Source organism: Gymnodraco acuticeps, unplaced genomic scaffold, assembly GCF_902827175.1.
Source record: "Gymnodraco acuticeps unplaced genomic scaffold, fGymAcu1.1, whole genome shotgun sequence".
NCBI lineage: Eukaryota > Metazoa > Chordata > Actinopteri > Perciformes > Bathydraconidae > Gymnodraco > Gymnodraco acuticeps.
The window spans coordinates 448,530-474,506 of record NW_022990335.1 but is presented as its reverse complement, the minus strand read 5'-3'; the positions used below and the strand labels follow the sequence as shown (position 1 = coordinate 474,506).

Genomic DNA, 25,977 nt, shown 5'->3' with positions numbered 1-25,977 from the left:
AAGCTGTACAGCTATATGTTATTTTAATAAATCAAAATGACTGGTCCATAGGAAACGTAATCATTACTGAGTTCATTACAATTTTTGGGGCTAACATAATGAAACAGGGTTTTAAAAAAAGTGAATATTTACTAAATTCTTTAATAATTAATTGCAGAAGTTATGTTGTAATATTTGGTTTAACAATGACAACACCACATTAGGACCTGGGGAAGTAGGTTTTACGGAAAAGCCTGGCATTCATAGTTTTCCCTTGACAATTCTTAAACATTAAACCTTTGGAAATGATGAAGAGACATAACATGTTTAAGTTTGACTGTTTTATGCTGCTAAGGGACCAAGAGGCATGACATAATCTGTTCCCGATATCCTCCTCTCTAACTTGAGCAAAGTGCTTGATTTATATATTGGAAGACAGGTTTTATATGAGTTAGTTTAATTTGAGGAGGTCCCAATAATGTTTGTGGCACTACTTAATTTAAGTCCAATATTAGTCCACTGGACCGTTTCACATATTAAAGACAGCCAATACATTCCTTTCATGTATCTTATAAATACATTTAAACACTTCCAGTAGGCCTACTGTACAATCACTAATCATTAAGATTGGAAATACCTTAAAAATCTATGTTGGTTTATTGCACTGCAACCATGTACAGTATACATGTATCATCTTGGATTTATTGGGACATTTCTTACATAACAAAGCTCCCGGCATGTCATTTAGTTCATTTGTACACATGCAATAAGCAGCTCTGTATGGATACAGGTCAATCTTGGACCTGTATATACTGTAAAGCCTCAGCAGATGAGGCAATCTGATGGTCAAAGGCAGCAGTGATAGCAGTGTAAGGCTTTACCTCCCAACTCTGACCAATCTGAACGGTCCGTTTCCTTCATAGTAGTCAAAATATGTCCATAACAAATGTCCACTCAGAAATCATCACGGTCAGTCCTCACCTTGAGCGAAACAAAATGCTTGTGTTTCTTTTATCATCTGAGAAACGTCTTTCTGTAAAAGCATATTTTTGTGTCAAATATGAACCCTTACTCACACATGAGGATACCTCATATTGGAGGTACAATCAATTATATAAATGTTATCAAGTGCGTTGCTCATCCTGAGGCACATGTATGCCTGTCCTGCGTCAGGTCCTAATGCATGTAAAAGTCATGCGTGTCATATCTGAAGCCAAGACAACAAAAGTCGATTTGGGGCAACGGTATTTATAAAATAGGCCTGATATAGAATTATTTAAAGACAGAATATTAGAAAAATTGCATTGACCTGTGGTTGGTGTCTTTATAAGATGCATTTAACACATGTTTGCCCTTAGTGCTGAAGCATGAGGCACTTATCTGTGCACATGGGAAACAAGTGTGTGTTATGTGTGTTTAAAGAATGGTGGATTTAAAAAATATTTACCATAAAAGAGGAAGGAATAAGACAAATAAAATGTGTGTCTGTGAGAAAATGTCTAATCCGGGCACCTGACTGATGATAAATCTGTTGATATTTTTCAAATAAAAACTCTATGTATGTAAAGTAAATATATTCAGAGGGAATTATTGGCCTTTGTAAACCTTACAAAATGCGGGGTTTGCACAAAATATGAAAGAAAACAAAGAGTACTGTCATGGTTTCTTTGGCAGTACGGCCCTGCTGCGTGTACAGGGACATCAATACGAGGTGGGGGGTGTTAACCCCCTGAGGTCCTTGTTAGTTCATATCGTGGGCTGATGAAACCTTTCCCCCAGCCCAACCTCCTGTTTTTAAGGCCATTGGTGAAAAATGCATACTGTTAATAGGTCAAAGGTCATGTGGGCTAAGAGGGGGTGGCCGTATAGTCTCCAGTAAAGATTCGACTGCAGGTAAAGACAGCACGGTTCGGCCCAGACTCCCTCCAGCACGGTAGCAGGCATATCCCAGCATCCCCATCACCACGCCCTTTATGACCGTACGCAGCACCCAGCCGAAACGTGAGGGCGGCGCCACACTGAGGAGGAGACAGACGGACACATTCAGCAACTGTGAGTGTTTTTATTACAGTCTACATCTGATATGTAACACACTCACCTCATGATTTCAGTTATGTTGAGCTGCTTCTCCCAGTTTCGTTCGATGCCAGGGACGTGACCCATCCCTACGACTCCCACCACCACTGCAGGCACTTCTGTGAAAAAAAAAGAAAAGTAGTATCAAATATTTTTGTTACATAGAAAATCAACACTTCTTTAAACTTCTACAAAACCAAAGGTTATTTGACAACAGAGAAATGTTTCATCAAATCCACCAGGGATACATTTCAGTATAAATGCCCTGAATGTCTGGATACTGCCCTTTTTTGACAATGCATTAATTAATGAGGAACATTGCCTAGATTATTCACAAAGTATCAATTCCTGTGGTCTCACCATGATCTCAACATTTATTTTTAAGCTAAGTAAAGTTAACAGTTCCAGCCTCTTTATAGACAATATGACTCAGCATGTTGGTCAACAGCCTCTGTAGCATTCAAACCACACTGTCATTACCGGTCGGCTGTTTACGCAACTATTTAGAAAAACATATTTCACAAGATACACTACACAGTAGGTTGACACGTCTTGTTAAGGAAAATCTATATCAAGCACAGTTATGCAATTCTGACGCACTATTTAAGAATTACAATAAAATTACATTTATTTTTCAAGACTAATGAGCAATGTATATGTAAAACAACCAAAATGAATAGCAGTATTTTATGATGTGAATAAAACCATAATGTACACAAGGTGAAAACATAAAGAACAGGATTAGGGAGCTAAAAACTTGAAAGAAAAAGACACAATGATGTTTTTGAAAGGTGTCATGATACGCACTCTGGGCATTACTGGGGGTCTCCACACAGCGTGTAGCCTGGCGGAGTGTGTGTGTGAGGTAGATGTCTCGCTCGGCCACGATGGTTTGGTGGAGAGCAGGAAACTCTCCGATCATCTCTGACATGGTCTGCTCCAGCAGGTCCTTCTGTTTGCACTTCTCCACGTCCTCTTTACTAAACACATAACAACAGTAGAGAGTAAAGGATGAGGAACAAACAGTCAAAAAGGATTGGGTCAGATGAAGTTTGCAGGATTTTTTCCAAATCATGTTCAATTTAATATTTTTTAAAACATTTTTTAATGCCTTCTTTTAAAAAGTCTGTATACAAGATGTAAAAAAGGTGAAATAAACCTCTTGAAAGGCAAAATAATAATAATTCATTATATTTATATAGCGCTTGTCAAAGTACTCATTAATAAGTCATTTTCAATTGCACTTTATTGCAAAATGATGCAATCAACTGCACTTGGAGAAGCCTTTTACAGCGTGGCCAACCCGTTGTGTTTTCAGTCTAGACATTTGAAAAAGATCTGAGGCTCAATGGGTGGACAGCTTACATTTGTGGGGATTCAACATATTGTACTTCAAAGCATATTTTCTGGTTGGGTCTCCCTTGCCTGGCAGAGAATATAGCAAGCTCAAGAAATCTCGAAAGATGGATTCACAAACACTTTATGCAGCTAACTTCCAGTCAGATCTCACAGGAAGAGGAAGAATTGGAAGAGTTGCATGTACTCTGTACGATATGTGTGTGCGCACATTCCCTAATCCTACCGAGAAGTCAGTTCGCTGTAGCTGCATTTTATTCCAGGGCAAAACATTGACTATTTAGTGTTCATCTCCCTCTCGATCATCTCAGGACGTCTAAATACAGCACTTCTCTATTCTCTCCTGGACAGCAGTATTGAGTAATAGATATTAAGAAAGTCTCACAAAATGGTGTGGTACGACAAAATAAACATGAAGCTACCTGATTGGGTCAGAGAGAAAGCAAAGACCCCACGCCAGACGGGCTTTCTGCCACAGACTGAGAGCTGCGATGGCTCTCTTGAACGTCACGGGGATCGGCCTGTCGCCAAGGTGAAATTTACAGAACGGTACCTGTCCAGCCTGTGAAGGAAGAACAACTTCAAGAGTAAAACATTACAAAATAAACACAACATATATACAGCCACTGTCCACCTTTTTTAGATATGCATATCTTTGGTGCATGTTTTACCTCTTTGAAGGCCTCTCTGAACTCTCCTCCGGGAGCCATACCCAGTTGCTCTGTGATGTGAGCTGAAACTTTAAGCAGGAGAATCTGCATGAGGCCGGACATCAGCCCATTCTGAAAAACACAGGACAAAAATAAACATTCACAGAAACACAGCTATGCCTTCAGAGGTCATTCTTTAAAGATGAGTTCTGAAATACACAGATTTCAGGGCACACATTACCATAGTTAAAAAAAACTAGAAGAAAAGACTAAATAAAAAGCTCTAACACTTAATCCTGTTTGTGCATCAGAGACATGTATTTTACCATTAAGAATGAGTGCCTGAATGAGTCACTTTCAACAACATCCTTATCCACAGTATTCTGTACTTTCTCGATTGCCATTGGTACTGTCAGTCCATCTTTCTGAGTCTGACCTGTTTGATGGCCTGCTGAACCTTATCCAGATTTATGTCTTTGGCTTCCCTCAGCAGTGTAGCCTCGTCCATCTTTAGCATAGACACCCTATACTGGCATAGCTCCACCACCACCACGTCTGGCTGCACAGCGCGGATCGTCTGGGAGGCAGGGAAATGCAAAATTAAGAAACAGAGACATAGTGGGCAAGAAAGAGAAATAAATGGCAAATGAGCAGTGAGGGAGGAAGTAAAAACTGAAAATCAATGAGGAAAAACAAGACTTATGCTTGGCAAGAGAAGAATGCCAACCTAATTACAGTATTAACAGTCGGGCCGACTCATCTCCCAGGCGCTACTGTACAGCACATTCTCAGAGTTACTCCATTGTTTCACTGACAACTCATAGTAAATTCTCATTGGCTCACCATAGCCACATCCTGCTTGCTGCTGTCGCTGAAGTGGGCCGTGCCCACCAGGTAGAGGAGGCTGCCGTCCGGAGCCGTTAGAATGGAAACCGTCTCTGGGAGCTCAGGGGACGCCTGGCGGCGCTGGGACCGCAGCTGCCAAAGCAGCTCCATTGCTTCACCATCCGCTGGACAAAATAAAAGAGAGTTTTAAAAAGGAGCTGAAATATACAAGGGGACAAATCTAGTTTTGATGGCTTACAATAACTACTATATTGTTATAGGAAGAATATATTTTCATATTTAAAACACATTTGAAAAGGTTTCTCTTTTATAGTGCATAAGCTAAAGTTATAGTAATTTACACTATACACACAGTTCTTTTCACATAAACAGTGTCTCTGCTATTGATGGAGTAGATTAACTCCACATAATCACAATTGGGTTACAGATAGTAATTACATGTTGACAAATCTGGGTATCACTTGAACACCAGAAGAAAAGTCCGTTTTTTAACAGTATGTGGATGTGGGGGAAAAGTATATTAAGAGAACACTAACAAAACCATCAGCACATGAAGTGTGATTATGTGGAGTTAATCTACCATTGCTCAAGGAATTTAAGTAGTAAGTCCCTTTCTTGTACAGAGCAAAGAATGTATAACATGTGTATTATTGTGTCACTATTTAAATTAGAAATGAATATCGAAAAGCCTGCTGAAATGTACTGTCAGGTTGATACACTACCCAAAACGTGACAGACACATGACGTGGCAAATAGACACTTAAAAAACAGGTATTACGAATACACTGTAATTTAAAAAAGCTTACATAGTCCTGGAGGCAAAGAGGGTAGTTCATCTTCTGAAGGGTCCTCCGATGGGCCGACAGACTCATCCTGTTAGATGTCAAAACAGCAAACAATAAGCCATTTAAAACACAGGGCATGCTATATCTGTACTAGATTAAGAGATTATTTATTTCCAAGTCTAGCCAGTTTGAGAAAGACAGACTGATTGCCCCAAGCATGCCTGCTATATTCATATGGCAATGTTTGAGAAACAAATTAAAGATAGCACCGTTAGCACCAGAATAAATAAATGTGTTTTACATCATAATAAACACGCTGTCCAGTGTGAGCATCCGGCAGAACACCAGTCAACGTGTAGTCTTTCACTCACAGACCCACACAAACACAATGATTGGAAGTGTTACAAACCTCTGAATTGTTGTCTTGATCCATTTTTGGAGCACTGAAAGCTGACAGAGAGCAGGAGGAAGACATGCGTTACCACTCAGCAGTGAGACGTTCACTGACACAGCTGGCGTTAGTGACTGCTGACGTTGCTTTAAAACGCAGTTTACAAATGTCCAGCTGTGGCGTCAAAGGTAGTTTCAGGACTGTCACTGATTTATAAACATTGGACTAAATAAAAAACGTTTCGTTATCTCCAAATAGGTTATCACTACGAAGAAAATGTTAGCAACACAAGGCACAGTGCAGCTAAAGACGAAGTGAATTGAAGGGGGCAGGTTAAGCTAGCTTTACTTCCAGGTACGGAAGCACCCAGGAAGTACGGTGGCCATTGAAGGCGATTTGTGTGCGATGTTACTACAGCTTCCGTGACGTAATGTTGACCCAACATACTTTTCCCCATCGACTTACATTGGGAAGAGACGCTGTAAATCAGTAAACTACCGAGCACGAGCATTTTTATAGCCCTCATTTAAATCATTAGGGCTGTTAAAAGTTGTTAATAAATAAGCTAAAAACCAAAACCAGAGTTATTTTCTTTCTTCATTTGACTGAGCCCAGGGCGGGAGACCGGAGGCGGGGCTTAAGGAAAACTTAACTGCGCATGCTCTATAAGCAAAAGGCCCCGGATGATCCGGGTACTTTCTGAACCTACAGTCGCTCCATTTTGAGCTTCATACAAGCAAATGTCACAGGAATGAACGGGATGGATCCCTCCTCCAACGCTGTATCCAGTTCTCTTTATATATCCATGGTTTACTGAAGTCTCATGGCTAGCTACCGGATGCTAACTTAAGCTAATTTAAGGCTAGCAAGCCCCGTAAGTATGTCGTCAAAACGTAATCGTTGGAATAGATCAATTTCACAACAAATGCTGACATTATCATACACAATAGTTGTCTCAAAACAAATATAAAAAACGTACTGGTTAAGCCAGGCCGTATGTCAGTGTGCTCCTCGCTGAATCTGACAGCCGCAGTGCTTCCTGGTACATGTAGTCATTCATCCAGTCGACCCACACATTTATTTTTATAGTGAAAATGTATTTATTTACTTTCCATTATAACATTTCACACAGTACAATCAAAGTCTGGACTCTTTTCTCTGTCACAGATTTCCCTTCTTTATTGTCTCAATGTTAAAATCTACACAGAAAAAAATCCTTTATAAGCAGAGCTGTGTTTTGGTTTTAACATATATGCCCTCACATACTCGTGCTACAAGTCTTAAAGTGCTTTTGGATGCATTTGGTGTGCTTGATCAGTCTAACAACGGGACTTTTAGCCAACATGAAAACAAATTGGATTATTTTGTATTTGCACCAAAAGATCATTAGAAAAAAAATGCTGTCTCTCATCACAAGTGTATGCTTCCTGAATGCCCCAGACAAATGTGAGTAATGAGTATAGTATGCATATGTCTACCGATATTGTAGGTAAACCCCAGATGAAAGCACTAATGTCTTCTACAGTAGATGTCATATTTGTGTGTAAGTCAGTGCAGGCAGTTCCTTTAGTGAAGTTCCTGTATTCATGTGGCTGAAAATGTGAGAGGTAGTGGTAGGCACCCATCCCCTTGTTCACTCACTCGTTAATTGTGAAGAGTGCTAAGACACCCCATATGCATGGTTTTTACTTCACATCACAGACAGACCATTCTAACTATTTAGTTGTTCATAGCAGATGTTGACACAATGTGAGGCAGGGCAGAACTACTGAAGACATTTAGATTGTGTCTGAGACAGCAGATGGCATTCAATAACTTATTATATCTAGTAATGAACGCTCCAGTGAGACATTAAATCTACTCATCACTTCGTTCACATCACAGCACTCTCACGAGAAGCCAGCTGAACACAACAGTCACATACTTTACCACTGGGTCCAACACCATTCATTATTTTTGATCTGCTTTAAAAGAAGAAAACAACCACATCATTGTAGTTCTGTCATAGATATCCGTTACCTATGTGACAGTTTCTCTGAGCAATATTGTAGTTGCACGTCACCTCACAACGCCACTCTTTCATTCTAGAGTCTGTTCTTTTGCTATTCCTGTATATAATATAACAATTGACCTGTTATAAATGACGTGCAAATATAGTGGAGTCAAGATATCATACACGTTCCTAATCAGTGGTGAAATGGCAATAATAAAGCCATGAAACGTGTGTTATATTATCTACACAAAGTCTGAGTCATATACAGTGTCAATACATGTATACAGCATTCTGTGAGATATGATGCTGTAAGCGCATACATTATTGCCACAAATATATTGTGATCTTTTGCATATTAATTGTGCAGATCTCAACTGTATTGCGTAAGCTACCTTTCTACCTGGCTATTGGGATAAAGGGACTAAGCGCTATATCTATGTGTTTAAAATACATTTTAGTTTGAAGCTGTAATGCCGTCTTCTTTTAAGGTGTGTGTCTTTTTTCATTTATTTTTTTGAAAGCTCACTCACCTCTCATTGTTGCTTATCCTTTCATTAAACCTTTTTAATATAGCTGTTTGATCCTGCACTTTAGCACCCTGTTGAATTATACCTCTGCTGGTTTCATTTGAGGATGTTTAGCTGTACACAGTCATCCTGAGACATGAATGTGACATCATTTCCTACAGCAGTACTCTGGTCAGCATTATCAATTACAAACAAACGTTTATATTATCCCCTCTGAATAATTTTCCCATCTCGGTCATTTCTCTTTTAGGACTACCGGAGTTTCCATGTCGTGTCCTCACTGTCTAATCCTCCCATCACAGAAGAGTGTGAGTTGATTTTAAGAGTAGAGGTGACTGTCAATAGGAAGTGGTTGACATGGTGGTCATGTGCGCAGTGTAGAGTGGGCTAGAGGAATCTTGTTCAGCGTCCCTCTTCTTCTCCTCCTTCAACATTCCCCAGCAGCGATGAGCTCCCCGGGTCTCTCTGCCAGTCTGTCCCTGCGTTGTTCTTCATCCTCTTCTCCCTCAAACAGAGTATGATGTATGCTCATCAGCTGGTGTGTAGGGGCTCTGGTCAGGGCTGGTGGTGGACACTCAGGGTTCTCCGCCTGGGGGAGAGGCTCCCTCGGAGGTGTAGGCGGAGGAAGAGGGAGAGGGGTTGGAGAAGACTTGGGACTGAGGGGGTCCTCACTGGAGGGAGGGTTTGGGCTCACACCATTAACGTAAGAATTGGTGGGCAAGGTCATCGTAGAAAAGGCAGTGTTGGTTGATTTTGGAGAGCAAATCTTAGTTTCTGAAAGACAAGAAGGAAATATTGGACAGGGTAGAGGGAGAGAGGAAAAAGTCAGTCTCAAATGTAAATGAAAATCCTTTTGGCAAAGCCATTTTCTGAAATCAGGTGAGCAACACAAAGTGGGTTACATTTAAGAAGAAAAAGAATGCAGGCATGCACTTTTTTTATGAAGATATGTCAGAGCGAAGAGTCTGCCATGTTTTTTCCGGCGCCATGGGGGCAGTTGGGGGTTTGTTGCCTCAGCAGTTACCAGGAGGTAGATTGGCACCTCTCCAGTTACCAGTCAACACCAGTATTTTTGGTCGAGGCCAAGTCCCCACAGACTGAGCTACTGCCACCCCAAGGTGTATATGCAAGGTACAGCTAGATGAGATGGGATGCTGCATGCTTTTTTTTCTTGAACCCAAACAGTTTGAGTAAAATATGGCAAATTCTGGCCCTGGACCAGCAAAAGCTAGAGTAAAGTAGAGTTCAAGCTTACCTGTAATTGAACCTGACACATGAACGATAGTGTGTGTGCCTTCAAGGTAAACTGTATCCAGGTTGAGCACTGGGGGCAGAGGCTCGGCTGATGCTACATCCACCTTGGGCTTACGAATGGTCAGCATGTATGGGTGGACGTCCAGAGAGAAGTTTCGAGGGTGCTTTTTCTCCATCATACTCATATCTACGATGGAAAATGAGAAGTCTGACTTAAAGGAAGCAGAATATAACATACTAAATCAGGTCACCAATCCAAAGTTTGTTTAACCTTTGTATGGTATTCGGGTCTGTGGGACTCGTTTTCATTATTTAGCTAAAGAAAAATGATATGATAAATAATTTTTTCAAACCCAAACTCAATGGCCTTGGCTCATTTTCTGTGAAGAACATATCAATGACTACTGACGATGCTGAAGTTGGCTTCCGATTCAGAGCATCCGATTCGGCAGTTAAGGGGAAAGTTAAGGGACATTTAATTTACAGCGCTGAGCGAACAATCCTCCGTGTTTGAACCTCTTAAATCGCTGCATAGCCGATTTATTTGGACTGGATTATCCCAGAAAGTCTAAAGATTCTTTATAACCCAGTTTGAGATTTGTGAAACTTTTATTCTATTTGTGAAAATACAAAAAAGGGAGATTTCAGTGCTTTTTTCGCATCCTGACCACATTAGACCAGCAGGTCCTGATCTGAAACCACTAGACCTACACTCATCAAATCTGGACTGGATTATCCCAGAGTCTAAAGATTCTTTATAACCCAGTTTGAGATTTGTGAAACCTTTATTCTATTGTACAGCGTCGTTGACATCAACAATGTTGCAACCTTGTGCAGGAATGGCAGGGGCAGAAACTCAAAAGTCTCACACACACACACACACACACACTTTTGTTAGCCCCGGAACACCCTGTATGTTCCGGGGCTAACAAAAGTGTGTGTGTGTGTGTGTGTGAGACTTTTGAGTTTCTGCCCCTGCCATTCCTGCACAAGGTTGCAACATTGTTGATACATTCAAGCACCAACACCTGTCTGCTCTCACACTGTAGCTGTGGATCACATTTCTGAGAATTCTGACTCTAACAGTGACTTTGAAGAAGAGGATGAGATTGAGCATCAGCTAGTTGCAAAAAAAAGACGAGCCACAGGACCAGCCGGTCAGCGGGCAAAAAAACGAGTAGCACTTTAATTCATTAATGTGATCCAACAAATGTAAAAGGGCAAATATTAACCATATATGCTGTTTATATTGCTTGTAATTGAGATGAAGTAAACATCTGTTGAGTATTTTAACATAAAATAGTTTGATTGTGTTGAATTGAAGCCCAAAAAGGCAGCGGGTCCACTGGCTGAGTAACAAAAATATGAACACCACACAATGGTTAAAAAGCTACTGTGCTGCATCTGGAAACAATGCTAATGAAAGCTATGAGAGTAAAGTTGTAGGCTGGAAAACCAAAACAAATAGCCCGAAAGATCCTTAAAAGTTCCGTAGAGCTAGAGGAAATTGCAGAGTGGGCCTAAAAATATAAACAGGTTTGTCAATAAAACATATCCTTTTCACATAAATCACAATCCTTTGTGTGAAGAGTGGAGCCAGCCAAAATCATTCCATTATGCATTCTGCTTCAATATACAAAGTAAGGGGGCTGTCTTTAAAGTGTGTTATTCGGTCAACTTTTTTGTTATATTGTATATCTCACATGCTATGCTAGCTAGCTAGTTGTTTCAACTCTTCATGCTGAATACAGGTGCTTCTGCTTCTGCTCTCCCTGTTGCTGCCTCAGAGATTTCTCTTGCATTCTTCGGTACATGTGTGTAGATCAGGCATCCTCAAACTACGGACTCCGGTCCGGATCCGGACCGAACCACCACTGTCTCCGGACTCTGAGCAAATTATACTTTTCATATGTATTATCTCTCTGTATTATATGTGAGACATCGCCACAACGCATTCGCAACGAGTCAAAATTCTCCGCTATGTCCACTGCAAACAGCGCTCTGCATGTCTGACTGTTCCACTGTGTTCCACCTGTGTGTGTCAACGCTTTGGTCCAATCACATTCAGCATCCAGTCAGCGTTTTTTCCCCCCAAACAATCTGCGAATCAGAGGCACAGTAGGGCGGGTCTTCGCGGACTGCGGGTGGGAAAAATGTGTGTGTCTCTTTCAACCTGTCAAAGTCAGAGCGAGAATTAAAAAAAAAAATTCAGAGCGAGAGTTAACAGCTCATCTAGTTCCATCTGTACTGTAGCTAGTAGCCTAGTTTCACCTACTGGGGTGGCAACTGACACCCTAAAAATAGGCCTTGCCACTCCAGTTGGCAGCTTTGTTTTGAAAGAAAAGTTGTGGCTCATCGGACATTTATGAGAGAAAGTCTCTAATGTCCGAGTGCAAGTGAATGCAGCACAAGATGCACGTCATGTAACCCCTCCCCCGGTCCTGGCGCGAGCGTGGACATACGATTGGCGGCCATTTCATTTTGAACTGGACGGCGCAAAACGAGAAGCATTCGGACCCAAGCACTGAAGGAATGAGGTATTTGCGGTCTACAATGACAGAGAAGAGACTGTCAGTTTGGCTGTACTCAGCATTGAATCAAAACGCACTAAAGCTGTTGATCTTAATACGTTTGTGAGGCGTTTTGCTGAACAAAATGGTAATCGCCGCATTCAGCTGTAATAGACATGTCAACTTGATGCTCTGCTCACGGATGAGCATACACAACTATTAAGATGATGACCTTACGTGTGTAAATATATTGTTTTCTTTGAGGGGGTCTGCCCCCAAAAAACAGTTTTAAGTCCTGAGAAAGTCAAATCAGACGGTGTGTAAAACTACACTGCCCAGCCAAAAAAAAGTAACCACTTTGATTGAACTAGGCCAGTAGGTAAGGGCTTTCCACTGGATAATAACTGAAGTATAAAAGAATGCATGACTGAAGTGATGGAGACCATGTTGAAGGCAAACAAAAAGAGGAAATAACAGGTAAAATCAAGCAAATCCCCCTCTCAGATTCCACAGCAACCAGAAGAACATAAATACTGGCTGGTGATTTGATTCATCAGCTTTGTGATGGAATAAAAAATGCACAGTGCATTTCCTTAGCTGTGGGTGAGTCCACTGACACCACTGACAATGCTCAGTTGCTGGTGTTTGTGAGTTGTTATGATGAGGCAAAGGGGGAGTTTGTTGAAGATGTGTTGGGCCTGACGAACCTCAGTGGACGCACAAGGGGGCAAGACATTATAAAGCAATAATGGGAATGCTGAATGAAAGAGGGTGCAGCTGCCTTTATTCATAACTGTGCAGCTCTTACACTGCGACTCTGAGGGGTCAAGCACAGACACAATAACAATGAAAACTGCTGCATTCAGATTATTTTTGTTTTTGCAACCTCGTGTTAAGAATCTTGTTGCAATTGTTTAAAAGTTTGAATGACCGTAATAAACGGACCTTTGTCTTATTGAAACATTTATTTTGGACCTTTAAGATTTGTATTTGAGTACCCCTGGTGTAGATCAACCGACCGATGTTGAACTGTTCGCTGACCCAGAGCCCGGTATTCATTTTTTGCACCGATCTGAACTGGATCAGATCTCCATAAACAAACTCAAACTAGGGAATGAGACTGGCGATGGATCTGCGAAACAGTTCAGCTTCAGTCGGTTTATCTGCACACCTGTGTAGGTAAGAGAGCGCAAGAGCAAATAGGCAGTGAAACTAAATCCCTGGTTTAACTATATATTATCTTAAGCACTATTCTAAAGTGAAATAATCAATGGTTAGAAATATTTATTATCACATTTATAAATAAACATTGAAACAGATTTGCTATTCATAGTAATTCATACCTTTTGTGATAGGGTATTGTGTGCTTTTGGTATCCAGAAGTGGTGCAATGAAGCTGTCTGCCGCCGTCTTTCGTCTGACTGGTTTGGGTTTTTCAGGCTTGTTGCTATTTTCCAGACGTGTCAGGGTAAGGGGTTCCTTTTAAAAGGACAGAAAACACAAAAACGGTCATTATATCACAACTTCAACAGCGTCAACAGTTCTGTATAGTTCTTTGAGAGGACTACTTACTGTGCCTCTTTAGAGAAAGAGGTTTATGTAGCACTGATATGGCTCACATGTAAGTATCTTCAACAGATCATGTATGTGAACTGTACTCCAGTAAACAGGTTATTGAAGTAAGTCTTTTTTTTTCTAGAGGACACTAGTTTAGATCTGTTCTGGTGTCAATGATGCTAACTGAATACATGGAAATTGTTCTTAGGCCTTACCTTGAATGGCTGAGGGAGAGGATTTGAGCTTGGGATCCATTTCATCTTCTTGCGTGGCCGTTTGAGGACCAGCGGCTCCCCAGTCATGTCTCCCATCCCAAGTTCAGAGGGGTCCATGTTGCCATCGATGGTTTGTATCCCAGAATCCCTCACGGTGGGTGTAGCGTCATGGTTGGATTGTGCAAGCGCAGCCAGCAGCTGCCTGACTACATTATCATACATGAGGTCGCTCTCATTGGTGATGAAGTCCAGCCGGTTGAGCGACTTGATGTGGTCCCTGTTCTCGTTGCAGAACATGGCCAGGATGTTGATGTCACAGAACTGAGACTTCTGCCAGCGTCGCCGAGTTTTAATGCCAACTTTATGCAGTTTGTCAAATACAAAGTTGGATTTGCGCACCACAAACAAGTGCAGCAAATTAAGCAGGATGATGAGGTTCATGGTGCAGAGCAGAGAGATATCCACTGCTGCCATGATGCGCTGCAGCTGCACCGCAGGCAGCTTACAGTTGACCCTGAGCTTCAGCTCGAAGTAGCTGCTGATGTCCGGGGGCTCACCGAGGGCACAGGTGAACTCATTCTGCCTTTGGCGGGCATAGTAGGCGCTCAGGTAGGAAATGGGGATGGTACTGAGGCAGATAATAGCCAGGTGGCGCCCCAGGTAAAGCTTAGCTAGAAAGTTACTTTCGCCTCGTCTTTCTAAATATTTCTCAAACAGGTTCTGCTCTGGGCTTTTCTCCTTCTCTGCGTTCTCTATGATCTCCCGCCTCTCTCGCTCGGTAATGCCAGGTCCTTTGGATTGAATCTGCTTCTCGATCTTCGGTGCTCGGCCCTCAGCGGCTCGATGGTAGCAATTATCAATTTCTTGAAGCAGGAAATTGAGCTCTGAAGTGAGCCGCGTAGAGGCGAGGAACTCCCAGCCCAAAGCAGGAATATACATGATTCCAGCGAAGGCCAGCAGGGCATAGGGCAGGAACTTGTGTTCAAAAAGTGAAGGCCAAAGGTGAGACTCCAAACCAGGTTTAGCATCGCGCAGCTCTGTCCAGCAGTAGCCTCTTGCATACAGTGCCTGGTCCCTGGTGAAGTTGTGTGGTGTGTAACAGTAAATGGACTCCTCTGAGAAATAGGACAAAAATGAGAAAAAATCTGCCCAAACATTACAAGTTGGATAATTGTGTCATAATGTAAATGAATATATCAGCTGAAAGAACAATTCTATCACGCTTAAACATGGATGTTGTTATATATTTTGTAATAATTTCCCTCATCACTCAGACATTTTTTCTCAGATTCAAGATCTGGCAATGTGACAACGTGATGTCAGACAAACAGATTAGACAAATTCCCTAGAATAACTATTTCTCTCCAAACCACCTGTTTGAAAGTGAAAGAAGGTAAACATACCTGAGACATCTGGTGCAGTCATCCATTGTAAAACTGCATGTACACACAAGACTGAATACTGTGAACCAAAATTAAACAACTCAGTTGCTCTCTGTAGGGCATCTGATATTAAAACATATTAAAATGTATTGCTCATCTTCCTTTCACTTCCAAATCACATTACCATAATTATGTTAAACCATGGATTTTGTGTTCCTTTGTATTTACCACGGGAACTTGATCTGTTCGTTTAACTTTTTGTTTGTATCTCAGAGAATCTTTGATGTGTTCGATCACAATGCTGTGTACCTCTGATAACGCTCACACTGCCTTTGAAAAGATCATCTGCCTGGCTCAGATAGAGGAAGTGAGAGCTCAATTTCCTGTCTAAGTTGTTCTCTATCCGATCTATGTAGTTTAGGGTTGAAGAAAGCCCAATTTTAATCTTCTGAACTAAACGCAGTTACATCTGATACATTTCCTATTTTGATATTGCAATACATACTATTTATTTATTAAAAACCATTAAAATACCACCAAGGCATGTATTACATGTGCAATAGCATTACTTTGTTAGAGTCACAGAGGGCAGGGTGCTGAGTCATCTAAACATGTTTGGCAATGCCCTTAATATCATTATAAAACACACCATTGAGGGAGTATTGAGGGAACTTGTCTGAACTCCAAGTGAAACGCTCAGTCCCAGATGGTTGGTGCTGCTATGCAGAGAGTCTGACTCAGCATACAACTAACATCTCTCCCGTCACACCCAGCCTTCTAAAAAAACACTTTCCTCTCCCCTCTCTATCTCCAGTCTATCGTTTCCTCCGATGCACTCGTCACTGGTCCTTTTCCTTCTTTGCCTAATCTCCTACTTACATCTCTACTTATCACATTCACAGAAGCCTTAAGGCACTGCATGGCTGACTCAGAACGTACAGCTGCTGGTGTAGATAACCACAGTTTAGCAATGAACTCCCTCTAGTGGCAAAAGTCTCACCTGCAAAGTTCCTTGTGAAGACGAGGGTGACCAGCAGGATGGGGATGATGACCGTCCCTATGGTGACAACGCGGTCGAAGGGCAGCTCCAGTTTGAGCTGCACCAGGAGGCCGGCCAGTAACCCCCCCCTCTCATCCTGAGAGGAGCCCGGCAGGATCAGCTCCTTCAGCTTCTCGCCGGCGAGTAGAGCCGTGGCCATGTCTAAGTTCTGATCGAGGATGTTCTGCATCCGGAAACACAATGGCCGCTCGCCACAACCTCCCTCTGGACTGGAGGGGAGGCTCGACACTCCCTGCTGAAGTGAAACACTCCTCAAGACAGAAATGTTTGGCCAACTTCAGCCCCTGTCACCAAACGTAAGGAACCTCATGCTGTGTGGTGTGCTTCTTGAGTGTTCTACAGTTTATCACTGCTTTTCTCTTTTAGCTGACCAGGCATAACGTTCAGAAGCACACTCCTCCTTTTGCCTCTTCTGTGCGCATCCCTATGTGTTTCCCCATCTCCACAGTGCCAGGCCTCGGCCCCACTCTGTGTTGCAGGTTGAGGAATGAGCTGAGTTTAGCAGGCCTCCTTGTGATCCCCAGGGAAAGAGCTGGCTGGCTAAAGAGTTGAAATGCGAGCTTTAGTCAGGGGAAGCTCTGACCAATCCTTTCCTGAAAGAAAGAAAACAAATGAATAGATAAAAGTACTGTGAGGCCCAAGATCCTATTTCTGAAAACATGTTAAAAAACAATTAGTGCCACCATATTTTAAATCAGTCTTTGTGTGAATTTGCATCAGAAAAAGCTCTTTGTTCCCACCCATCATTCTCTATAGTGCAGTCATGTTTCCGAGGACGACTAATCCTCACTCTGTGACCAGTGGAGTGTGTGAATGTGGTCACATCTAAGGGGGGTGGGGGTTGTCTTTGATCAAGCAAGGACACTAAAGGGCAAATGTATCCTCTCTAGAGTATGCCAACCATTAAGTCACCAAAAAAAAAGTATCTCAGTGAATCCTCTGTTCGTTTTTAAAATGACAGTTTTCTGCTGGACTCTGCTATTCCACAATTGGTCCCCTGCCCCTAACTGGCGGTCATTATCTCTGCGGGACAGCATGTTCACACTGAGATGTCAGGTGAACACACTTGTCAGTGTGATCTCTGGTGCGTCTCTGCGTGTGTTTGTGCATGTGTGAATGAGCGTGCATGTATACATGAGCATGCATATGCTTATGCAGGGTTGAACTGGCGGCTGCTGCATGCTCAGTACACTTGAAGGGTATGTGAATGTCCTCTGTGAGTAGTGTGAACGCATCACCCCTTCCCATCTACAGCCCTCACCCTCTCACTCTACTTCTCCTGTTTTTACTTTCTCTCCCCCCATTACCCCCTCTGCACACCACTCACTTTCCTCTCATTATGCATGAACACAGCTCATCTATGAAACCCTTACAAGCCAAGCCCTCTAATCCAGGGCAGTGAAGTGTACTTAATATCTGGAGGAGTGGAACCTTGAGACTTCAGTTACACATGTGCACACGGGAATGAGCGTGTACTATCAGCCTCACAGAGATCATTAGTGGAGCATGTCTTTGAAATAATATTTCAAGAGAACTATTTAAGGCTGAGTAAATGTTGCAATTATTGGTGTCACAACTTTAACATGTATTTCTTACATAACACTGTTAATGACTGTTTCATATTTGATTTTGTGTTATGTGGCACTTGTAGCTTTTAATATTTTTTGTAAAGCACTTTGATTGGCCTTGTTGTTGAAATATGCTATAAATAAGTGGGACTTGCCTTTCCTTAAAAAGAGAACAAGATGTCCTTTATGGGATAAACTACACTACAGATTTTAAACTGATCTGCCCAGTGAGATCCAAAATAACTGTATCCACATCCTTGAACACTGTGTCAAGGAAGAGGGGAAATAAACTTTGCATAATTGAAATTTAAAGGGGCAGCATCAGATGTTTAGGCGCACAGTAAGAGGCTGCAATGCTGTTTGTAAGCCACCGGCACAACTATAGTCCGACTGGTAATTCCGTCTCATGGGTGATGTTATTAGTGCTTAGAGAGGGAATCCCACATTCTTTGGCTACCACCGTATCCCGCTTGGCTATTATGACCAGTACAAAGAGACAGCGCTTTAAACGAGAGCTGCAATAGAAGAGCCATATTCGTTTTTTATAAAGATGAATAGAGAATAACTTTCAGTGTGGATCTGACACTTGTTTTTAGTCATCCTAAGAACACATCTGGATATGACAGATCTATGATAGATATTAGAAAGACAAACTCTCCCCACTGTTTTCCCACTTTCACCTCATCAGTTAGTCCCTATGGGAACAATGCAGGAACATATCATCAGAGGATCATTATGTTCCAGTTAGCTCGTGTTTAGCTAATGCTGTCTCCTAACATGCGTGTGAGTGCAGGACGCTGGAAGTATCTCATCCAGGAGGAGCACACACACTTCCACCGGAGATATAGCAGCTGCCTGCAGTTTCAGCACCTGAGTGGCGGAGAGCTCCGGAATAACCAGAGAACATCAAGTGATCGAGTGTGTGCTGCTCTGCTTCTGTGTGTGTTGGAGGCTGTTGGAGTCTCCTAAGCTCAACACCTGCAGCATCACCTGTCCACACTGGAAACACTAGCCCCACTCAGAGTGTGCAAATAACAAACGAGCAGTGTGCATGCAGTGGGGGTAAAACATTCGAAAATCCACTCACCATGTCTCGCTGCATCTCCCGGCACGGCAAGAGTTAATCTGCAGTGCGGGCGAGCAGCTACAGCATGTATCCGAGCACACCGGTTTGTTCCGGCTCCCCCCTTTACCAGCTGCCCCCTCCCTCCCTCCAACTCGACGCTGTCTCCCCTCCCTGCCTCTTCCTCAGGAACAAGGGATGAGACAACGCGTTAGGATTCTCCAGTTCATAAATGGCATCTCCGGAACAATCGATCTATTCGCAAGGACACGTGATGTGTGGATGTTGGGGGGGGGGGGGGGGGGAGGACATTAAATCACGTTTGAGAGTTATGGATTGGCTTAGACTTGGCTATAGTTGAATAAACCGGCAACTAAGGCTGAACGATACCGTGTCATGGCGATAACCGCGATATGCGCATGCGCGATATTCACACCGCAGCGACGTGCGGTTTTATTCATTTTTTTTAAAAATGCTAACGCACTTTAGCACATAATTCAAAATAAAGATACCCTTATTACATATAGAAACTGCACATACATTATATCCGATTAAAGCTGAGACTCCACAGATTATTTAAGTATAGTATCGAAGCGATCCGATCTCGCGACAGGGGAAGCAAACACAGACATCACAACACGTACCTTTTACGGGAGATTGTCTCACCGTAGCTGTCAATCTGATCAAAAGACGTGTTCAATGGCATTAAAACGAGAAAAAACGCGGCTGAATCGGTTGATCCATAGATTAATAATGTATATGTGAATTTGAAGCATTTGTTTATAATCCATAATTCCATTTGTATGTAAAAATCGGAGCACAAAAGTTAGCTGCTAATGGTATGCAGTTTCCGGTTTTGGCTACGCGCCACTCTCACTCCTTATTTGGTAATGTCTGTATTAGACTGCCGCATTGCCAAGACCGGATGCAGCAGCCACTCTGGTAGCTACCATTAGCAGCTAACTTTTGCTCTGCGATTTTTACATTAAAATGGAATTATGGATTATAAATGAAATAATTTGTTTATACAGAGACGTTAAAAACCTATGGATTAACCGATTCAGCCGCGTTTTTTCTCATTTGAATGCCATTAAACACGTCTTTTGATCAGATTGACAGCTACGGTGAGACGATCTCTCCTAAAAGCTCCGTAAAGGTACGTGTTGTGATGTCTGTGTTTGCTTCCCCTGTCGCGAGTTCGGATGACTCAGTGATGATACTATATACCTAAATAATCTGTGGAACCTCAGCTTTAATCGGATATCTTGTATGTGCAGCTACGATAAGTAATAAGGGTACTTTTATCTTGAATTCTGTGCCAAAGTCCGTTAGCTTTTTTGGCTCAGGGGTCATTTAGATGCTTCTTATGAGACTTGTGTTTTGTTTTGGTAAAAATGGTTTGTATCGTCAGTTAGCTGAGATTATTTCCGTTAATCTGGTATAACACATTAATAGGTTCTTAAAAATATTAAGATCCCCTGAGACACAGTGTCGTGAAAAAAAAGTAAAGTTCCCGCCGGGACATTGGGGCTTAACAGGTTAAAAAAAACGCAATATATATCGCAGGGGAACAAAAAACCGCAATGTCAGTTTTTTTCAATATCGTGCAGCCCTACCGGCAACCACTATTCAATCCAGGCCCTCCCATTTGACATTCCTGCCCTCCCCCAATAAACACGTTTTTTTATTATTTATAAAAATTTAAAAATATATATATTTTATTTTTTTAATTATAAATAAATTGTGAACTTTTATGCTACGATGTATGTGATGTCAGAACAAAACAAAAAAAATCGCAGGCGCCATGCTACGTCAAATAAATGCATGTGTGTGTTGTGATTTGTGATTCGTCCCCATACAGACCAATCACAGCGTCACTCTCTGCCGCCTATTCTGGATTTGTTTATTGTGCATTCTGTAGACTCCCATTTATGTTTGAATTACAAAATGGACATAAAAAATTGGCTTAAAAGGTCTAAGGATTTATTAAAACGAAATAGCGATGAAAGAACTGCAGCCGATGGTGCTGCTGGCGACCCTGCACCTGCCGTTGCAGCAGCACGCCTTAATTTCACAAGCTTGACCTCGGCAAACCCCGGGGTTGAGTTAGCGATGATCTTGGGGTTAATAAACCCAACCAGGTGAAGCTGGATCGTTATCCAGGGAGATTGTTTTCAGGAAAGAAGCGCACTTTTGCCGCTGCATGGTACAACAACAGACCATGGCTTGAAGATTTGTTAAAAGCAGACGCAGCCTTTTGATTCCTCTGTAGACAGTTTAAAGTGAATACGTCTGATGCGGCTTTTACTGTCAAAGGTTTTTGCGACTGGAAACACGCATTACAGACTGATAAAAGACTGCTAAGGCATGTCGCATCAAAAGAACACATTTCATGTGAGAGTTTGTGGAGAGAGACAGATACGCGAGGAAACAAATAAGGAAATTAGAACTTTGGTGCAGATCAGATGGCACGGAGCCGTTATTACGTGTCAGCTGTCGTTGATATTATAGCTTTTTTAGCTGTCAACCAACTCCCTCTCAGAGGTGACTCGATTCACTCCACAGCATGTCAGAGTGCAGTGCATCGGAACATAAACCATGCCCAAGGCGGGCTAAACAGTTCAACGTCTCCGTCTCTACTATTTCTCTCCGAGTGCAGCGATGAGGAAGCTGCCATCCGTAACCAGTGTGCCTTGCTCGTGATTTACCAGTGTCTGTGCTGCCACGCAACACATTATTTACAAAAGGTGTTGTAAAACCAAACAACCAGATATATAAAGTTTGAAATAAAAACAATAAATATTGAAAACGTGTCCGATAGCCTTTATAAAGGCATTATTTATTGTCAAACCTGACAGTGAGGTTGTATTTTCATTACTGTACATCTCCTTTTAGTGTCCAGAGCTTTTAAAAACTGGAATCACATTATGTACATTTATGACAAATGCATTTATTTCCCAATATTTGTCTCTAAAGAAATATTGGGAGATATTTCAGAAAGATACCACTGTGTGTTATCCAGGTCCTATATGTCAGAGGCAACTCCAGATTGTGTTATATGTTCCCATCACTTGAATGGGAACATTGATGATAACGATCAACAGTTGACATACTGTAGTGGAAGACAATGGAGGTCTTCACAACAGCTGGATGTGGATACTGGAGATAAAATGTTTTTGCCTTTTACGTTCCAGGGTTCTTTGTCTTCAATTATAGTCTAAATGCTTTCCGCCTTTCCTGGGATGCATAACATGTCTTATTTGAAGAACAAGGAATTTGATGGTTATCGATGGTTGTTAGTTACAGCTGCTGCTGTGTCAGCTGATGCCAGTGCAGATGAAGACGCTATCCAAAAGATCCAGACTGACTGGGACTCTCTTTGTAATCGACCTTGTGCAACATGCATATCCAATAGATTTATTTTTTCACAACACATTTACAAAAGGTGTTGTGAAACCTAAACCACACAACCAGATTTATAAAGGTTGAAATAAAAACAATATTGAAAACATGTGATTAATGCTCGCCCGGGAAGACTGTTTTTTAAATGTTTAAGTTAAATGCATCAATCTGGTGCACTTTGAGCACAAAATGAATTTATGGATACAGCTCTCAACACTCATATGAAAGGGAGGAGCTGTATACTTTTCAATAATCCAAACATCTTTAGAATATGATCACAACACAAATCCTTTAAACTTGTTTATTCTTATCTTACCTAGTTAGCATTCTTTTTCATTTATGCATATTTTACTAATCACTCCCCTTTTAAAACTTTTTTTTTTTTTTACTGTCCTATAGTACACATTGGAATGATTTATTACATAGATAAAGATGTGCTCTCCCTAGCTTGCTCTCTGTCTCACTCGCTCACAGAGGCTGTGTGCTCCTCTGTGGCGAAGACGGCTTGCGTTAACAAATAAACATATTTGTAAAGTGGGGGGACAGGACACCAGAGGCTAGCGCAGCTTCCGGTTTTTCTACTCGTCTCTCTCACTCCTTATTTGGTAACCTGTGTGTGTATGGGAACTTTCCCTCGATTCCATTGGCTCTAGCGGTTAGAAAGAGATGTCAATCAAAATCGACCAAGGGGGCCAGAGATATGAAAAATCCACCCAAATGACCCCAGAAGTGTTTTTTTTTTGCTAAACCTCTCTAAAAAGGTCAAATGTCACTTGTTTTGCATCAATCTTGATACAGGGTACTTATATGTTGTACTTTGGATTCCTAAAGCTTTTATGGCGCGTTTCCACTGCAGCGGGGTAGCCCCGTTTAAGCGTCCCTAAGCGTCCTCGCTCTGGCCTCGGGCTGCCTCGCTGGCCGGCCCAGGCCGTGGCGCATTTCCATTACAGTTTAGGACCTTGGGTAGCAACGCAGTGTAGGCGGGGCGATCGGCTTTGTTTTTGTTCACATTTCGAGTTGTTCCGTCGAGCTCCCGCTGGATTTGATCATCCCCAATGAGATGAAGGAACGTCGTCACCTCCTCGGTCGACCACGGTGTGCTTTTCTTATTAGACGTAGCCATTTTTGTAGCTCATCCGTTTACAAAATGCTGTTTATAAAAATGCTGCAAGCTTGCTTCTAGATATATATGCGACGCTAGGGATGAACTCGCGCGCAATCTTGTGACGATTCTCTCTGACCAATCAGCAGTCGAGAGTGTTGACGTCACTAGTTCAGCCCTGGCCCTGGTCTGAGGGAACCACGATTTTATGAGGCCGGAAAAAGAGGGAAAAAGTACCCGCTGGCCGGTACTAGGCTATATGGAAACGCCACCAAAAACCGGCCTGGCCGCTTGAGGACGGTTAAGGACGCTTAAACGGGGCTACCCGCTGCAGTGGAAACGCGCCATAAGTCTACCTACCATCCAAGGGTAGTTTTCACTATAAGTAAATATCAAATATCACTTGTTTTGCATCAATCTTGATACAGGGTACTTATTATATGTTGTACTTTGGATTCTTAAAGCTTTTAGTCTACTAACCCATCATCCAAGGTTAGTTTTCACTATAAGTACAACATATTTTTTGGACGGACACTATAATTTACAGTTTTTTACCATGTTCAATCTGAATTTTCTTTAAAATAAAAAACATCTATATTGATTCTGACTTTTCTACATCCAACTCACAGGTTTATCATTACTTTGAGAAAAAAGATTATTAATGTTCCCCTTTTAGAAGTGTAGTTATGGTCATTTGTTCTGGAAATGTCATTTTCGAGCCTGAGACCTGAAAAACAGGCTTGGGGCCTAACAGGTTAAAGTTTGGAGTGAGAAAAACTAAAATGGCAAAAACAATAAGACTTTATTCTCTCACACAAACATGTGAGGATGATGTGCAGGTGTCCTTGACAGGCTAAAGCAGTGGATGAGAATGCTATAATAATAAGAATGAATTACATTTGTTTTATGTTGGAGATCTACAAGCACACCGCGGCCGCGCACACTGCCTAAAGTTTAGCTGTTCTACTGATCAAAGTTGCCCTCTGACTCAACTTGATCAAACAGCAAAAACTCCACAGATTCAATTTGAAAGAAAACACGATACAATTGGCAGTCAACAAAAAGGCCTAAGACAAGGATTTCCCCCAAGAGTATGACATTTATTATCAAATAGACACATTTACAAACAATATTTTAACCAGTAAAAACAACAACAATTAGGAATTCATCTACTATGCTATTTAAAATAGTATATCAGAGAGTCAAAGTTAAGCTACCGCTAATGAATAACGTTCCACTTCCGGTTGGCGGAAAGCGGCAGCAGATGCTCTTATTGTGAAACGCTACAGACATGCTACTTCCGGTAGCCGAGTAGCGGAGCAATAAATGAACTGTAAACACATAATATCTCACATTTAACGCCACATAAACATTTATCCACATAAACTACATCCTACTAAATTAATAATATATCTGTGCCACTCAACACGGTGTATATACACCTAACTTTGAGACAGGAGTGCCGACTCACTAGACGAGTGACTTCATGAGCAGCCATAATAAACATGCACGCAGCATGAACCGATCACATGAGCACGGAGACTCTGCACATGACATGTGTTTTGTTCAAACACATATGTGTGGCAAGGATTTTGTTTCCTGATGAAGTGGAGGCCGGGTAACCTGCATTTTCAAATGAAGTAGAGCATTACAACTGGGAACCCTGCGTGGGCTACTGATATATATGACTGTGTGAAGATAGTCATGATGTATTTTTAAAGAACATTGTCTTGTACGGACAATAACATGTATTAACAAAGATTTCCTTAACTTAAAATTACATCACTGCTTAGCAAGGACAGTTTCCTCCAGCAGCCTCGTGCACTAGGCCTATGTTGAGATCCTTGAATGTGTGATGTGGGCGCGCGATAGGGGCGCGCTCTAGATGTTTGTCAGCCGGACTGAGCCACAAGTCAGTTTTCCTCAAGCCGGTTTCTGCAGGTTGTGGAAGCCGCACCTCACTACGTCTGCTTCCTAATATAGTATTCTCTCTCTCTCTCTCTCTCTCTCTCTCTCTCTCTCTCTCTCTCTCTCTCTCTCTCTCTCTCTCTCTCTCTCTCTCTCTCTCTCTCTCTCTCTCTCTCTCCCTCTCTCTCTTTGAGCATCCTTGCAGTGATCTTGAGGTTGTTCACTTTGAAGAACAAAAAAGCATAATGATAGGCCTAATATGTTTAGAAATACACTCAGCCCTCTTAATTAGGAAAACTGTGAACTTGCAATTATGCATGTAACATTGAAGTCATAGTTAAAGGTGATGTTGT

The 25,977-nt window shown here is 41.8% G+C and overlaps 2 protein-coding genes across 4 annotated transcripts; both read right to left on the bottom strand.

Annotated features, from left to right (window-relative positions):
* Positions 1-121: 121 nt before the first annotated feature.
* trabd (TraB domain containing) lies at positions 122-6,487 on the bottom strand. The gene is made up of 9 exons (XM_034223412.1): positions 6,102-6,487; positions 5,714-5,780; positions 4,905-5,071; positions 4,498-4,638; positions 4,083-4,193; positions 3,834-3,973; positions 2,863-3,035; positions 2,078-2,174; positions 122-1,997 (listed from the first exon to the last, which is right to left on the bottom strand). Exons 1-9 carry the CDS (start codon positions 6,165-6,167, stop codon positions 1,811-1,813), a joined length of 1,149 nt encoding a protein of 382 aa, XP_034079303.1. The 5' UTR covers positions 6,168-6,487; the 3' UTR covers positions 122-1,810.
* Positions 6,488-7,159: 672 nt separating this feature from the next.
* On the bottom strand, positions 7,160-19,329 carry panx2 (pannexin 2). 3 transcript variants are annotated; one of them, XM_034223302.1, is made up of 7 exons: positions 19,237-19,329; positions 16,522-17,174; positions 15,543-15,575; positions 14,140-15,254; positions 13,711-13,846; positions 9,859-10,044; positions 7,160-9,377 (listed from the first exon to the last, which is right to left on the bottom strand). In XM_034223302.1, the coding sequence occupies exons 2-7, from the start codon at positions 16,748-16,750 to the stop codon at positions 9,031-9,033; spliced, it is 2,046 nt and encodes a 681-aa protein (XP_034079193.1). In that variant the 5' UTR covers positions 16,751-17,174; positions 19,237-19,329; the 3' UTR covers positions 7,160-9,030. The 3 variants fall into 3 exon arrangements, with proteins under 3 accessions (XP_034079193.1, XP_034079195.1, XP_034079196.1); XM_034223304.1 differs by lacking the exon at positions 15,543-15,575 and having other exon boundaries at positions 14,140-15,284; XM_034223305.1 differs by lacking the exon at positions 15,543-15,575.
* Positions 19,330-25,977: the final 6,648 nt, after the last annotated feature.